At 40.2% G+C, this 17,560-nt stretch overlaps 1 protein-coding gene across 1 annotated transcript; it reads right to left on the reverse strand.

Moving 5' to 3' along the window:
• Positions 1–7,474: 7,474 nt before the first annotated feature.
• On the reverse strand, positions 7,475–15,568 carry FGG (fibrinogen gamma chain). The gene is made up of 10 exons (XM_019534504.1): positions 14,105–15,568; positions 13,963–14,007; positions 13,386–13,569; positions 13,182–13,275; positions 11,330–11,460; positions 10,558–10,691; positions 10,271–10,455; positions 9,193–9,470; positions 8,677–8,837; positions 7,475–8,311 (listed from the first exon to the last, which is right to left on the reverse strand). The coding sequence occupies exons 1-10, from the start codon at positions 14,171–14,173 to the stop codon at positions 8,297–8,299; spliced, it is 1,296 nt and encodes a 431-aa protein (XP_019390049.1). The 5' UTR covers positions 14,174–15,568; the 3' UTR covers positions 7,475–8,296.
• Between the last annotated feature and the right edge of the window lie 1,992 nt (positions 15,569–17,560).

Here is a 17,560-nt window from a genome sequence, read left to right on the forward strand (position 1 = left end):
CTCGAAGTACCAGCCTTTCAACGTTGAGTCCAGAGTGCCCAAGAGTTAGCAGTGGGCAACTTGAGATGGGTTCAACAAACACAAAAGGACAGGCATGACTTACATGTGAAGGAACAGGAGTTTCATCCGGGACAGAAGGCGTTAGTCCTATTGCCCACCTCGTTGAGTAAACTGTTAACGCAATGACAAGGACCCTTCAAAATCATTCGACAGGTCAACCCGGTTGATTACGAGGTATATCTCCCGGGTCACTTAAAGACCAAACAAATTTATCACGTCAACCTGTTGCGGGAATGGCGACAACTGGAGGGATGGGCTGCATTTAGAGAGGAAGCGGTTGAGGTCCCCGAGCCACAGGACATCAGGTGAAACCTGGGAGAGATGGAGCCCTTAAGGGCTGTCCAAGTGAGCGGAGAACTAACCGCACCCCAGAGGAGAGAAGTGGAGGCCCTCCTTGAGGAATTCAAGGAGGTCTTTTTGAAAGATCCTAGTTGGGTAAGGGACACCTACCACGCTATTCAAACACTCCTGGGTGTGATTATATGAGACCGGTGGCAGCCCGTACCTCATCATTTAACTGCAGAGGTAAATAAGGAAGTGGAGAAAATGCAGACCCTTGGCATCATCATGGCACCACAAAGTCCTTGGCAGAGTTCCCTGGTACCCCTATGAAAAGCAGATGGGACCTTAATGCTCTGCGTAGATTATCGGAAATTGAACGAAGTGGCCACGTTTGATGCCTTCCCCATGCCCCGGGTGATCGAGCTAGTGGAGTGGATTGGGGCTGCCCGATATATAACTACTTTAGATCTTGCCAAGGAGTATTGGCAAATCCTGGTATGGCCAGGTGACCACCACAAGACGGCCTTTGGAACTCCGTGGGGCCTATATGAATTTGTCAAAAAGCCGTTCAGCCTGCATGGGGCTGCGGCACCATTCCAATGGTTAATGGAACGCCTTCTGGCACCCCACGCAGAATACGCAGCTGCGTACATCAACGATATTGTCGTATTCACCCAATTGTGGGATCAACATCTATGTGCCCATAGGGCAGTCCTAACCGAACTCTGGAAGGCAGGCCTGACCACTACCCCCCGAAAGTGTGTGATTGCGCACAAGCACACAAAATACCTAGGATTCCTTGTGGGCCAGGGAACCATCCGACCATTGGAAGACAAGGTCCAGGTCATCTGCTCCTTTCAGGCCCCACAACAATAAAACAGCTGTGGTCCTTCTTGGGTCTAGTGAATTACTACCGCAGATTCGTTCCCTGGTTCTCAGAGCTAGCGGCACCCCTCTCTGAGGCCCTAAAAAGAGAACATTGGAAGGGGGTTCAGTGGAATGGGGCGATGCTACGCAGTTTTCAGGCCTTGAAAAGGGTCCTCTGTGAAGACGTGCTTATACACACCCCTCACTTTGAGAAACCCTTCTCGTTGCAGATGGATGCCTCTGCGGTGGTGATCGGACGTGTATTGACATGAGACGCCGACGTGGACAGACCCATAGCATACGTGAGTCGGAAGTTGCTACCAGCTGAGACCAGGTATGCAACAATCGAGCAGGAGTGTTTGGCAATTCAATGGGCAGTGGAGCACTTCCGCTATTACTTACTCGGGGCGGGGGGGGGATTTACACTTGTCACGGACCACGTACCATTGAAATGGCTCAGTATGGCCAAAACGGATAATGCATGCATAATGTGATGGGAATTGGTGCTACAACCCTTTAAATTCTGTATCATATACTGCCCTGGGAAGGACAACGTAACTGCAGACTTCTTATCTAGATGTAATGAAGGCATGGCCCAAGACGTGGAGAGGCAAAGCAGACGAACCCCACAGCGCAGTGCAGGTAACAGTGACACGCGACTCAGGGAACCACCACGAGGCAACTGGCAGGAGGTGTTATGTCCCAGGAGCTGAAGTAATGCAGGGCACTTACCTGCAGCCCGGGATGGAGCACATGAGGCATGGAGGGAGGAACCCATGCGGCTTGTTAGCTGCCTCTTTGTACAGCTGCGGCTGGCCAGTCACATCAGAGTTAGATGCTGGCTGGAGAAGTTAAAAATGGTGGCTGCTGCTGCAGAGGGGGTGGATAGCCCGGAGACCAGGCTGCAGCTGACGCAGGAGGCAGAGCGGGCTCCGCAGGCAGGCATCAAGGAATCCAGTGAGCCAGAGGTATTGGCAGCTGAGGAGAGAAGCACCATGATGACGACCCCGTTAATCAGCAAAGGAGCGACTGGCTGACCGAGTGAGGGAAAGCGGAAGCAACCCCAGAAGTGCCACTGGATGCAGATGTGAGTGCTGGGACAGTGGGCTTGGAGGACGCCGACACCAAGAGGCTAAGAGCTGGGGAACAACCCTGAAGGAGGGTAATCGAGGCAGGGATCATCGCTGGGACTTGGGACGTTGAGCGTGGGATTGGAGCTGGTTGGGGGAGCCACAAGTAGAGTGGAGCACTATCCCTCCCCTTTAAGGTCACAGGGACAGGGAATAGGTGGTGGGTCAGTGGAGGTGCTTTGGTTGTTTCAGGATACCCCAAGCTAGGGGGAACAGAGGCCATAGGTGTACCCCATGCTGGGGGTCTGTAGGGAAGCCTTCATAGAAGTAACAGTGGGGAAGGTTCCCCACGGGACAGGATTAGGGTGTGAAGCATCACCGGGGCAAGCAGAGTCTCCCGTCATTGGCTCTGGGATGCAGTATGGTGGTTGTGGTCTGCGGGGAAGACAACAGATAGCAACAAGACGGTACACCGAAGGTGGCATGAGGCCGGGGTGTAGGGGTGGAAGAGACCTGTGAGAAACCATCAGGCCTAGCCTGGGCCACAGAGGGACCTGCTGACTAACCCTGCCTACTGGGGAACACCAAGATGTGGCAGGAGAGGACAGGGTTGACGACGCAGCAGGGAAGAATTACCCCGGCAGCAATCCAGCCCGGAAGGGGCGGGACAACCGTGACAAGATCAGAGTCGCTCGAGAACAGCTAGCTGAAGACCAGTGGTCACAGTCCAAAAACTAGACATGCTACTCCAAACAAGACCTCACCAGTGCTAAATAGAGTGCATGGACCATTTACTTTGATTTGCAAATGACACTTCTATTAAAATAACCCAGTGTGCTCTTGGTTTTTTTGCAACACTCTCATTCTACAAATTTATTCTAATATTATAAGCCTTAGTCTGTCTGTCTGTTCATAATGCTTTATTCGCACGCTGATTGGTTTTCTTGGCACAATCACAATGTTGAGTGAAACAACCAATCAGAGTGCTCCAAGAGTGCTCTGGGCAGGAGGTGGTGGCAGCAGTGCAGTGGAGCGCCACCATGATGGTGGGGACAGAGTAGGAGGGTGTGGCCAGCAGCACTGGCCTCGCCCTCCCCCCCAGCCCTGCTCCCTAGAGGAGGTGGCAGCATGGGGTGCTGGCCAAGGGGGATGAAGGGCAGCATGGTGAAGCAAGCTTTCCCTCCCCCCCAGCTCCTGTGAGGTGGCAGTAGTTTGGGGTGGTGGCGCTTTACCTTTCTCACCTGCCTACCCCCAGTGATTCCTGACTGGCAATTGGGTAGTCATTAATAAAGTTATTACTGGACCCAGGACAGAACCCTGGGGACCCCACTTAGTAACTCCTTCCAACTAGACATCAAGCCACTAATGACTGCTTATTGAGTACAATTATCCAATGAGTTATATATCCACCTTGCAGTAGTTTCATCTAGTCTGTATTTCCTTAGTCTGTTAATGAGAATGTCATGAGTGACAATGTCAAAAGCCTTGCTCAAGTAAAGGTATACCTGTTGTTTTTCCCCTCCACAGAGCCTGTCACATTGTCATAGAAGGAAATCAAATTTGTCAGGCATAACTATTTCTTCATGAATTCTTGCTTGCTGTTTCTGATCAACTTATTCTCTACCAGGTGCATAGAAATGACTCCTCCATGACGTGTTCCATAATCTTTCCTGGTATTGAAGTCAAACTGACCAGATCTTCTTTCTCCTTTTTCTTAAAGATAGGCACAAAACTTGACCTATTACAGTCATCTGGGACTTTATCCAACCTCTACAGGTTCTAAAAGATGGGAGCCAATGGCTCCAAAATTACCTCATCCAATTTCTTCAGGACATCAAGGTCCAACCTATTTTATAATAGCATGTGAACATGTAATTAAAGACCCATTTGCACAGAAAAGCATAATTAAAGCTGTTCAAGCTACCTTCATGCTTATATTTCCTAACTTTTGAGTGCTTGGCTTTGCAATCTCACTATTCTTTGAACATATGGTTTTGTGTGCAATTTCCCAGTCTTTTAAAAAAGTAAACTGAAAAAATGAAATTCCCTTATGTGGTATTACGTGGACCCCTAAATGTATCATCTGCAGAAACAAAATCTTTAAATCTGCAGCACAAACTGCCACCTGTGCTAAGCAAGTAACTGATGCCAGGAATGGGTTGTTATCTTTGGTGCGGATAAGACACAGTTTAGCAGTGGCTTTCACTGCTATTTGTTGACATCTAAGTATGGTGATTATGGTGGCTAGTACGAGGCCATCTCTGACCTCTTTTTGAGATATCTGTACCCTGGCATTCTTTTATCTTAGAAAACCTTGGTTACCAACAAGACACCACTGATGTCTAGAAGGGCTGGGAAAAGATACTAATGAATCAGGATCCTTCAGGCAAGTTAAGAGGGCTTGCCTGCTTTGGGTGACAAGGAATGAGTGCTGGATGAATCTGGGATAGAAGAGAAGTTTGTCAGGCTGAACACAGAATCCTAGGGGAGGCCAGGGTCTGACCATCAGTCTCTGCCTTTGTGTAGGTGGTACAATCAATGAGCTACATTTGTTTGTTTCTGTTTAAAAATCCAGAGACAGCTAAACTTTGAGTTTAGTTTTAATTAAACTACCAAAGAACTAGCAAAGAGCTTGCTATGCAAGTTAGTTTGCTCTGGGTAGGCTGCCAGAGTGATACTCAGGAGTTTGGGGTTCAAGTGCTATTTATGTAGGAAAATGTGCTAGCCCGGTTTCTCCTGCCATCCAGCCCCTCATCCCAGTTCTGGCCACCCGCTGTTTCTCCCAATTCTAATCTGCATTCCTATAGCCTACTTCCAGTTTTCTTACCCAGCTGGTCCTTGTCTTTGTCCCTGGACTGTGTGTCTGAGTCTTCATCTTACCCTAATCAATCCCAATCCCAATCCCAATCCATTCTCAGTTTCCCCTCCCAAGGTCCTCATTGCAATTTTCATTCCCAAACTCATTGCCCAGCCAGTCCCAGTATCCACTCCTCAGGCTCCCAGTCTAAGCTAAGTCTTTCCCCGACACTCATTCCACAAACTCCATTATCTCCATCCAGCTCCCGGGCAGTCTCTTTCTCTCTCCTGCTTTGTCTTTGTCCCCACCTCTATTGGTCTGTCCAGCCACAATTTATCCCTAACCCTCCAGCTCTCAGTTCTAGTTCATCTAGTACACCTACTTCTTTCCAACTCCTAGTCTTTCTCACCCAATTCTTTGAATCAGTCTACCCTTCTCAACTTCAAGTCAAGTTGCTTACCACTCTGCTTTCCCACCAACCTCCTCCCTCAGGGTAATGTTACCTATTACACTTATTACCTATTACCATATTAAGGGGACTTAAACATAAGCACCATCACATTAGAGCTCATTAACTCATGCTAAGTGCCCTTTGAGGATTGCAAAGTTATGGCACTTCAAGTGAGGTTTAACTCTGGGTCATGCTACCTAGCCCATGTTAAGGTAACTTCAGTTACTGCATAGAGCTAAAAAGAACAATCTGCAGTCCTCCAGATGCACCCATCCCAGCCCTCCACATCCCTGTTCCCCCCCACCCTCAAAGGAGGGATAGAGCATCCCTGCTCACCAGCCCTGCAAGTCAGAACTGTGCAGGCAAGAATGGTATTAACTCCTTAACGTGTAACTGCTCACAACATGGGCTAACTTTAATATTTTCGAGCATTCCACAGATTTAGTATAATTTAAGTGTAATATGTAACTTCAACCCTGTATTACCTGGGCACCAGCAAGAGGAGAATTGATATCACAGAAAAGACAACCATCATGCTTTGGATTCCTCTGTCTGGTGCTACAGGAATTTCTGACAGATTGGCAAAGCATTTGCAAAATGTATGTGAAAGGAATGAGCGTGTTCAGTACAAAATGGATCTTCAGAGACTTTAGCTGCCAAACTCTAACAAATGTACACTCAGCATTTGTGAAGTGAGATATTCAAAGGTTTTTTTAGTATCAGAAAATCTTAATGCCATCTCTGCCCATAAGGATGAGTTATTCGGAAAAAAATAAATCTGGTGCTTTCATTTAGTCTCTTAGGACACAAAACAACCATGAAATCAAAAGGCAACATATTTATTGTCACAAAATATAACTGAGGCAAAATTTCAGTGGAAATCTATAAATATCTCATCATTTAATATGAATAATGGAAGAGATTTTTCCCCCAACCCTTATCCTTGTTCTAGCCCCTTTATGAGGTAAAGATAAAGAGGCCAAGACATTGTAAAAGTCAGTGAAATCTCTGGATAACACCCCCAGATCAGGATGTGAGGACAATAGCTACAGGTAGTGCTTCTCACAGGACCGAGACCAGGGGAGTAAAAGGATACAGGGGGTCACATCTGAACAGGATGAAACAATATCTTGAGGGCATGGTGCCTATTTCTGATAGATATTTGAAGAGTCTGTCTTTGTCTTAGAATCTGGCAACATTGTATGGCTAATCATGTCAATAGGGTATCTTTGAACTGAATTAAATAGAATAACTAGTGCTGTAAAGCATGTCAGGGATGCAACGGCAACTGTGGAGTTTCTGGGCAGCTGAAGAATGCTATGATAACTAGATAGCCAGGAGCTATTCCTGACTGTGAAGCAGAAGTGAACTGGAAGAGCACAAAGGTAGCTTAACACCAACAAATGTATAAAACTCTGGTTTATGTCCCTGAACATATCATTAACCGCTTTTGTTTAGCAAGAAACTTCCCTGATATCCATGTCATTGCAGATGTATAAGTTATGATGTCTGCATAGCTCCTTTTATTACACTCTGATACTACACTAATTAAGGAAAGAGTTAGGATTAGACAGACCATTAGTCTGATCTGTGTACCAATATTCTTATTGTATATGAAGATTATTCTTCTAAACAGGAATATCTCAGACTTCAGAACAAACCTTTTTGCATGTTCTGTTAGGAAACATTAAAAAAGTATGTTACAGACTCTTCATCACTAAATGATAACATCTAAACAATACTTCACTCCTTAACACACCAATTGGCTACTAATTGGCTACTAATGACCCACAATAAATATAACATTTCGAGTAATACTAGCTATTAATAGCTTCTAATTTGATTAGTGAATTAGTCCAGAACATATTATTCAGAAATATTTACTAAATATTTTGAATAAGTAAATTTCAGGGTCTGGATTGTTTGCAAACTCTGGTTTAATTTTTTATATTCCTCATTTTTTCTGTGTGTTTGCGGACATAAATCACGTTACTGTCAATCTTGAATGGATTATGAAAATGTTGGAAAAAGGAAAATAAAACCTGAAGACTAGATGATAAACCGTGGCGTGAACTTTAGAAGATTTTTGTAAATCAATAACATTTTCATGAATGAAAAGCGGTAACAATTAACATTAATGTAGCAAAGAGAATGAAGTGGAAGCTGATTTTTCACTCTAATAGAGCACTTCCCCCATAGACTGAACAGGTATCAATTACTTTGCAATTAATTCTGTTAAGTAAATGATCAACATCAGTAAACCCAGCTACTTTCAACTTCCTATCTAATTTTAATTACGCCACAACAAATGAAGTTAGCCAGAGAACAGCATGAAAAATGCATAGGCAACATTGTACATAGTGCAAAATAATGTGAAAAAAATGGTTTCACATTTTCCACATGGGCATTCTCTAAATGAATAAGAGGAAAATAATGATGTGTAAATTAAAAATGAGTGAACAGATTTTACCCTGTTAACTTTTCAACCTTTGTAATGTTTACTTTGTCTATTACTAGAACATTAATGGCGAATTTGTTTGCTTACTGGAATCAAAAATTTATTGAGAATACATACAGAAAAGTAACCACACAAATAGTATACCCAATAACCTGCTCATGGAAAAAGGCTCGGGGATTTCACAATTTTGTTTTTACTATTGGGCATCATCTACAGGCAAAGCTGAACTGAAGAAAGTTATGTGAGGTCAGTGTCCCACGTATAGACGATTTTGTTTTTCTGTCCCAATAAATCTTTGTTAGAATGTCCCTTTAAACATCTCCAACCTAAAACAGCAGAAAACAAAATTGAAAAGGAAAAGAAAGAAAAGAAAAAGATCAAATAAACATGTATTATGCATAGAGGTTATACACATTTATATCAGTTATATTTACAAGTATACCACTTCAAACATGTATAGACAGAGTCCTTTCTGAGTACAAGACTGTGTCCATTTATTTGTCAGACAAATTAAATGGTAAGTGTACAAATATACTAAAATAAAATGCAAGTAGCTGTTTGAGAAAATGTCACAAAGATAAGTAGCATGGGATGTGTGAGAATTAATATTATAGCTAAATCTATATTGTTTTTGGAAACAATAACTGTTTTTTATATCTTTCTAAACATCTCCACGGCCATCTGATCCAACCTGTTTGACACTGCCTGACTGCTGCTGTCCTTCTCCTATTAAAAGTCTGGGGAATGGAATGATTTTCATGGAAGTTTTCTTCAGGGAATACCACTTATTATGCCAGGTTGCCCAGATAATACCATTATCAGTTCCAGAATCTTTCTCTGAGTACCTGCCACCTGAAATGACAGTTGCAGCAGATTATTTAACTGGTTCATGAAATAAGTTATATTCACATAACTATATCATGTGACATATCTGACAGCGATAAACTGGATTTAACATGTATCATTGGCTACATCTCTCCAGTAATCTAGGTTCCTAAAATTTATTCTATTACTCCTAACCTGTGGCTATCTTAAAACAGTTGCCTTTGTAAAAATATATATATATATAGATATAGATATAGATATAGATATACACACATGTAAAATAAATAAATTAAAATATCCATGCCTGTCTTCATAATTTAAATCTGTTGTAAAAATATGAACTTAAATACATATAAAAATTAGTATCTAAAGAATATTCTACCTGGATAATATTTGCCATTGAGGTGTCCAGCATGACATCTATTCATCCACCATCCAGATCCATCCTGTTCAGCACAATTTCCTTCATACCTATCATTGTCATTGTCAAATGTACTGAACTGCATGGCATTATGGGATGTAAAAGCCTTGTCACCTGGTTGCATTCCAAAATCAACCCCATCAAAGGCATCCCCAGCATCACCACCAATATAGTAGCCATAGGTCATTCGGAACTTGTCATTTTCAGTTCCCACTTTGAACATGGCATAGTCAGCAGTCCTGTTAAAAAATGGTAGTGAAATTGTGTACAATGGATTCTCAAATCATGAACATTTAGGGAGAGGCATCAGAACTTTAGAGATCGTAAATGAATAACTCCACCTTTTAATTAAAATGATGTTTTCTTGCTTGAAGACAGTGCATTACATTAATGAATCATAATGATCCTTTATATACCTGCACAACAATGGACAGCCAAAGAGAGATATTGTAGGCTGTCTCATTGGCATGTAAGTATTGCGTTGCAGTAGTGTTCAGGATGTCTGTATTAGATACATAATCAGTCAGACATGATCTATATTGATATAAAGTGGGAGAGCAAAATACTCCTAGAGGGAAAAATGGCTTGCATCACCCAGGACCCGTCTCACTGTCTGGAGGAGAAAATTGTGACAATGACAGTCTCTGATTTTCCTCATGTAGCTATCTCAGGGGATGTTGAGGGTAGTTTGGCATTCTAACCTAGGGGAAAATGGGCACAACCTAAATGTTCCATCTGGGACTAGGAGAAAACTGAAGAGCAGCTTGGAATTTTCAGGAGCATATACAGCAACCTTTTTGAGGTAGGATTATACTGCCATCACGTTTCTAGGCATTTTTTTAAAAGAAGGCAGTTCCATAAAGAGAGTAGTTTGATTAATAAATCAGATCAGTTTACTAATTTTTCTGAATTCTGTACTAACTGATTCCAGAGTATGATCTGGGAAAGGAAGCAAATGTCTGTGATTGTTTCAGTAAAATTAGGGCAGATTATAGAGTGGATTTGAAGTTGGAAATTTTAGAAAATTTTTGTGAAATACCTTTTTTGGCCATCCCAGTCCTCCAGTTCTATTCTTAAGGCATATGGAATAGGAGACTGATGGGTTATTACATTAATCTTTTCATTGCCCAGCCAGAACTCTGTTTGGTCATCTGGTGACAAGTGTCCAAATCCTTCTTTGTACTGAACCCAATTTTTGTTGAAATCCTCACTCCCATCAAGTCTCTGGAAAAGAAATAGCCTTAACCAAAGCCTTCTATGTCTTATTTAAAGAACCAACATTATCTGATTAGGATTATTTATGACACTAATTTATAAATAACATACTCTCTGGAACACTGTCCATCCATTGCCAAGTGTGTCAATCTCACAATAGACAAGGAACTGCTCTTTAGCTTTTAAAGGTTTGATGAAGTAAAGACCGCTTTTTCTGACACCTTTGTTTGCAATATCTTGGCAATCTGCAATAAACAATATACCCATTAGCATTACTCTATTACTACAGTCGTTCTTCTTTTAAACATGGATCTAAATATATCTGATACAATAATAATTTTCTTGCGTCTTTTTCATATAATGATTAGAGTGATCTTAGCCTAAATCCTTTTATTCTTATTCTCAGAAGTCTTACTGAGGTTCATGGAACATACATAGACTGAGCACACTTTTACGCCTAGTAAGAACTCAGTTGAATGTAAAATGTGATCTTTATTTTAGTTTCTGAGCTATAGCAAGGGCATTTTGTAGGCTAATTAAAAATACATTTTTTTCTTGAAAGGAAGGACTGGCAGGCTGAGCAGAAATATTATACCTCTGTAAAGGCACAGTCTTCTTCCACAAAAGTCTGTAAATGTAAGGTATACTGAGATAGTCATTTGGAGCTACATAGGGCAAAAACGTGCAAAGACCTGTCCAATAGGCACTTACATGTAGTGCACAGATCTAATTCTTCTATTGAATAAAACACAAGCACACTAATTAAGAATCACCTGTATGCCTCTACTTAGCTTTGCAGACTCCAGACGGAAGCACTAAAATGTCTGCAGACTATGCTTAAAGTAACCATTTTTGTAAGCTGCACAAGAAACATTTTCTGTACCTTTTCCAGTTGCTTCCAGTATTTGGACAGTGTCTTTGCATGGTTCAAGACATTTCACTTCAAGCTGTACAATCTTTTCTTTCAGTTGTGTGATCTTATTATTATTTAAAATATACATATCTGTCAACTGCCTGGAGATAAAATATAACATTTGCTTATTACATCAGTTGTTTCTTATTGAAAATGATACATTTTTCCTTGGAAACATCTTACTCATTGAACAGGCCTGTCTAAAAGGTGCTGTTTAATTTGATATTGGAACAGTCCTTTAAAGGCAAGAGACTCTTTTAAATATTTTTGGTTAAAATGTGGTAACTGGCCACAGCCCTTCACTGGGGACAGTGGAGAGTTGCAGCATTCCACTAAAAGGTCAAACACTCTGCCTCCCAGATGTACCCATTTCCATGAAAAGGGGAATAGTTTGTCACAGTCAGCATTTGGCTGGTGAATAAGATGAGGGAGCCATGGTTTTACTTACTCCTCATCTCTCTGTCTCTGCCCCCTACTTTGTAATAGTCTTAACCTGTTCTGGAGTGAGAGCAACTGGGTAAAGTCTCTGTACTGCCCTAAGCTCAAGGACATATATGCTGGGAAGCCTTTGAGCAGGCTGTACAAAAGCAGATAGGCCCCTTCCTCACTTTCATTGCCCTTCTATGCAGTTGTATAAGGGCCAGCCATGGCCTAATCCTTGGTAAATACCTGTTGGATATCCCTATATATAAACTTGTTTTCTTGAATTTTCGTTTTGTTTTATTGAATTTGTGTAGGACTGAAATGTTATTTACCCTGCCAATTGCAAAGCTTATTTTCTTGCAACTCTCTTGGTGCTTCAGTGTCCTGGGAAATATACTTTCTTACCTCTTTTGTTCTATCTGGTACTCAGTTCTACCAGGGAAGAAGCATTCTGGTCTTGATCTAACAGAATACTTAAGCACATGCCTAACCTGAACCAATTTAACCTGACAAGTCTTTCTTCTTGTGTTAAAACAGCTTGGCTGAGATAAAGTACAATTAAACATAATAGAAACCCTGTCTTTTAAGGTTTGGAGGACACTTAAACATGTCTTATGTTTGCAACTCTTCTCTCAAATATATAAGAGTATATTCATGCAGTTATAGCTTGATATCGGTTTGAAATCTCCTAGTAAAATTAGGTGACACAAATGCATTTAAAATGAAAAATTACATCAGCAGTTATAAAATCTAGACTTGCTGTATACAAACCAATTGTGAAAAGTAATATTTATATGGCTAAAGTCATTCCTGCTATAATGTTATACGTCAATGATTTGGGTTTGATAATATAGATATTAATTATAATTCACCTATTGGTAAAATGTGGCAGGCTAATTATGAGTTCAGTTTATTGAACAGTATGGACTTATGGATGATTATCGTTCAGCTTAATATTTATTTGGGATTTCCACCACTGAAACAGAGAGCAGAATTTAGTTCATGTTTAAAGAAAATTGACCAGTTGATTAAACAAGCATTTGATAAGTTCTCTGTTACAGAACAGATTCATGCTACTAAAATCTTTTAAGTTAAACTGAAAAATTTGTAATGACTTTTACTAAAATTGTTTAAAAACAATACTCAAACTCTGTCATATTTTTAGAGACTGATTTTGCATTCCATGCACAATCCATAGGATGTACAGGGAGTTTCCAAAGAATGCACGATGATGTCCTAATTGTGGTTTGCAAAGCAGTTATGAATACTACTACTATCTTATAATAATATAAGCTTATCTTTATCTTTATAAGCATGGAAAAAGAACTTAATGACAGCTGATAAAAGAAAGTAAATAACTGCTGTGCATTGTTAGGTGATAGCAGAGAAAAATACCTACTGTATAACATCTTCATTATTTACAATAGTTGCGTCATATCTTATAAATTCTTCAACTATTTTCCTGGATTTTTTAATTAAATCATCAATCAAATCTGTAGAAGAAGCAAACATGTAGAAAATAATAATGCAATTAATTGTAAAAATAAGGAAGCTACATGAATACCTTTTTTTTCTAATTCTATCGTTCTTTTTATATTCTTACTTGGATGAACCTGTTTTTCTTCTGGGTAGATGTTGCGAATATGGTGGATCACCTGTTCTGTTACTACAGTGCTGTTATCAATTTGCTGCAAGAGTTTTTCAATGGTTTGAAGATCCCGATCCACAGAAGTGTGATAGTCACTCAAGAAGTCTGCAATGCCACATGTGGTTGGGCAATAGCTACCCTGTAGGGAAAAGAATAATGAAATGTGTTCATCATCATTATCAGAAACACCTAGGGCTAAGTCTACTATGAGGCAAAACAGGTCAGCCAATGTTTGGGGGAAGAAAACATCTAGTCAGGATTTAACTAGGCAACTGTGGACAAATGTTACAAATAGAAGCATGTTTTTCCCTTTGCTGCAGCATCTGAAGCTACAAGACACAGTACTCTCGTACTGAATATAAGTATGTGCTATTATTAATAATTGGTTTTATAGCACATTAGAGAACAATGTATGCTTTTATAACATAATACAGTTTAATAAGAATTTAAAATAATGCACCTTAAAATAATTTTACAAATAATAATATGTATCAACAGTAATGTACAAGAGAAGAATCATAAATCTACTTACAAATCGTTCATCTAAGATGCAGCAATTATCTTGGGTAGGTGGATACTGAGGGGGAGAAACAACAATGTTATTTTAAGCAATTTTTCTTCTCGTACTTTTCAACACTATTATTTTCTAATAGTAAGTTTGTAGTTTCACTTACTCCTGTGCAAGAGGAAAAGAGTAAGGACAGGAGAGACACAGTAGCCCAGTTGTGCAACATCAGTCCCATTGCGTCTATACTAATGTGTGCTCCCCGCTGGTTTGTGCAGCCTGTGGCTGAAGGGACTCTATCCCTGTGAGCAGGGTAAGACTGAGACAGCCAGCTTTATGGGCCACTGGAATCTGATCTTGCTTGCTACACACCACTGGGGTTTAAGGGGCAGGCCAGGGGGTGGGAACAGCAATGCAATAGTTTGGGGTGGGGCTACTGCGTGGGAGAACAGCCGCTCAATAACTTTATGGTGGATTTCTAGAATTTTTACACCAGCATCTGCTCCTCCCTGTTTTAGCAGCAGTTTGCCATTCACCCATGCCACCCCCTTTGTATCCAGGCTGTTCTTAGGGTCTGTAGAAAGGTAAAGAGAAGCATGAAGCAACCATGTCCCGTAACACAAAAGTAAACTAATACATGCCTGAACAGTACTGAAATGGTACCTGAGATGAGTTGATTAGCTCAAGGACAAGCCGCAGTAATTCTTAAAGATGACCGGTAAATGTTAGAGATGACAATAATTTAACAAATAACAATGAAACCTCACTCTTATCAGCAGATCTCAAAGTGCTTCAGAAGGGAGGTATCATTATTTCTATTGTACATATTGAGGAAACAGAGGCACAGGGCAGTGACACGACTTGCCTGAACTCATCCCTGGAAGACAATGACAGTAGAGAACAGGGACACTCAGCTCTACTACAGATTTCCCATTTAAACATCATTTTATCTATTTGTGCCTCAGTTTTCCAAAATAATAGCAACAATGTGTCCTTTTGCAAACATCATCTCTGTTGCTCCAAGTACATCTCTCTTCTTTTTTGCCAGTCTCATCTATTTGGGTTACAGGCTCTTTGACCAAGGCTAATTTTTTACTTTGTGTTCCTAAAATGGCTAACATAATGGGGCCCTTATTTCAACTGAAGTCTCTAACAATATTTGACCAGTGAATAAATGGCAGAGAGAAGGTGGCGTATTAACTGGGAAAAGAAACACTAAGTTCTGTTACTGGCCTACTATATATATATATATATCATTAAAATGGAGATAATGATGCCTACCTCCTTTGTGCTTTGAAGTCTATGGACAAAAACATAAGATAGAAGCTTGATATTATTTTTGCTATGGCCTGAAACGTGAAGGTTTATAACCCCTATATTTTGTGCTCTTTAATATAATCATAGGAAAGAAAATATCTAATCTTTTTTTGTATCCTCATAAACTCTATGCTAACTGGTTGTATCTTCATAAACTCCAGCTCACAGGTTTTAGAAGGACATCGCACTATGACATAGGTGGTTGTTTCTCTTTCCCAAATACACACAGCTGAATATATATAGCTAAAAGCCAAACAGCAGTTGTGATGTATTCCCCTAATTGCTAGTATAGAAGCGGTCAGGCCAATAGCAGCTATAGCTTATGAAGAAAAGTCATTGTTTACAGTCTCCCATAATTCTTTCTGTTGTTACTTTGTAATCTCTGATGACTTACTGGAAAAAGGGGGATACAGAAAACAGAACATCCATAGCTATGGAAAGCACAGATAACAATAGACACAGATAGCAAGAGTAGTTCAATGACTAGGCAATAAGCCTAGATACATCTTGTGAAATAACTAGATAATCTCTAGTCATAACTATATATTCTAAAACAGTGATTCTCAACCCTAGGGTGCCTTGAGATACTTTTAGGGGGGCTATGGGGGGCTGCACAATGTTAGCACTGTTAGGTATGCAAACATTATTCACAAGATGAACTCAGAGTTTTTACATAGTAATCCACAGTGTTAAAAACATTTTGACCTGTTGTGATCTAAGTTCTTTGAACTAGAAGAATTGCTCTATTAGTTTTAGATTAAATATATCCTTCCCTTCTGACATTCTACCCAGCTCGCAACTCCCCCAAGAAGCCCTCCATGACAGAGAATGGGAGATATTATTTTGTCTTTCATATGTTCTAGGCATAAGTTTCAGGGTACAGAAAATATTTCAAGGGTCTGGACTGCTGATGAAAACTGTTAGAGGCAAGGTTCAATGGAAGACAAGGATAGTCACAGCTATGGAAGGATTTCCATATTAGGTGAGGGATTAAATAGGTTGGGACTTTTCAGCTTGCAAAAAAGACACTTGAGACATGACAGTTTACAAAATATTAAATGGTATACAGAAAGTAAATGGTGATTCATTATTTACTCTCTGTCTCTAGTACCTCTCACAATACTACAACTAGGGGCCATAACATGAAACTCTTAGGTAGCAGGTTCAAACCTAACAAAAAGAGGTTGGTTTTCATACAGTATACATTTAAACTGTGGAACTCATTGCCACAAGATTTTGTGAAAGTTGGAAGCTTAACTTAGTTCAAAATGGGATTGGACTAGTTCTTGGAGGAAAGATCCACTGGAAGATATTGAATATGGTAGACAGTAGTGCAGCCTCTGAATCATAACTTTCAAACTTATCAATGCTGGAAGCTTCAATGGTAAAGGAGCAGGGAATGGGAAATTCTGGACATGATGTATTCACCTCCCCACTCAACATCCACCCTGCCACTGAGAGAGGTAGGATATGGGGTTAGATAAAACTTTTGGTCTAATCCAATAAACAACATTTCTTTTGTGCTTATGTAAGAGTTATTACTTTAAAATATTTGTTACCTGAAAATGTTTTTCAGGATATAATGCAACACTTCTTAAGGAAGTAACTTTTAACTGCTACCCCACTAAGAAAGCAGTCATTATTGTAATTTGATGCTCATAGGCAATTTGGTTGATTGAATTCAGAAACAATATGATTGTCAAAATAATTCCTACTGAAGACATTTGAAAAACAAATTTTCAGTGAAAACCTTGCATTTCCTCACAATTATACAATTAGTATATGGAGCTATACTCTATTGAGGGATGAATTTCATACTTTTTGTAGGAGTATTATATATATGGGGTTTTTTAATAGTGCTATTTTGCAGCTCCCAGTTTATTCCTTAAATATTTACAACTCATTACTTACCATATTTTGCAGCCATTTATGTAGTCATGCTATACCCCTGAATAATTAGCTCCGTTGTATTTATGTCTCCTATACTATTTCTCCTGAGCTGTCATTTTGTATAAACCTGGAAATGATTATTCCTCCTGGTTTTTCACTTGTTCGAGATCTGACATTGTGCATATTTAGCACAAAGGCTATTTAGTGGGTTTTCCTCCTGTACATGTCTCTTTCTGTTAGCTCTGGATATATGAAAATTGATCTGTTTACAGAATTAATATTTTCTTAGGGAACGGATGATTCATGTTTTTAGAAATCTATTTGTGCTCGAGTGGGTCCCTAAAATGACTTGGCTGTATTGATTTTTTGAGCAATTTTACCTTTCCTGTGGTTTATTTACTGATTTGCCAAGACATGA

This window comes from Crocodylus porosus, unplaced genomic scaffold, assembly GCF_001723895.1.
Source record: "Crocodylus porosus isolate Cpor-Errol unplaced genomic scaffold, CroPor_comp1, whole genome shotgun sequence".
Taxonomy (NCBI): Eukaryota; Metazoa; Chordata; order Crocodylia; family Crocodylidae; genus Crocodylus; species Crocodylus porosus.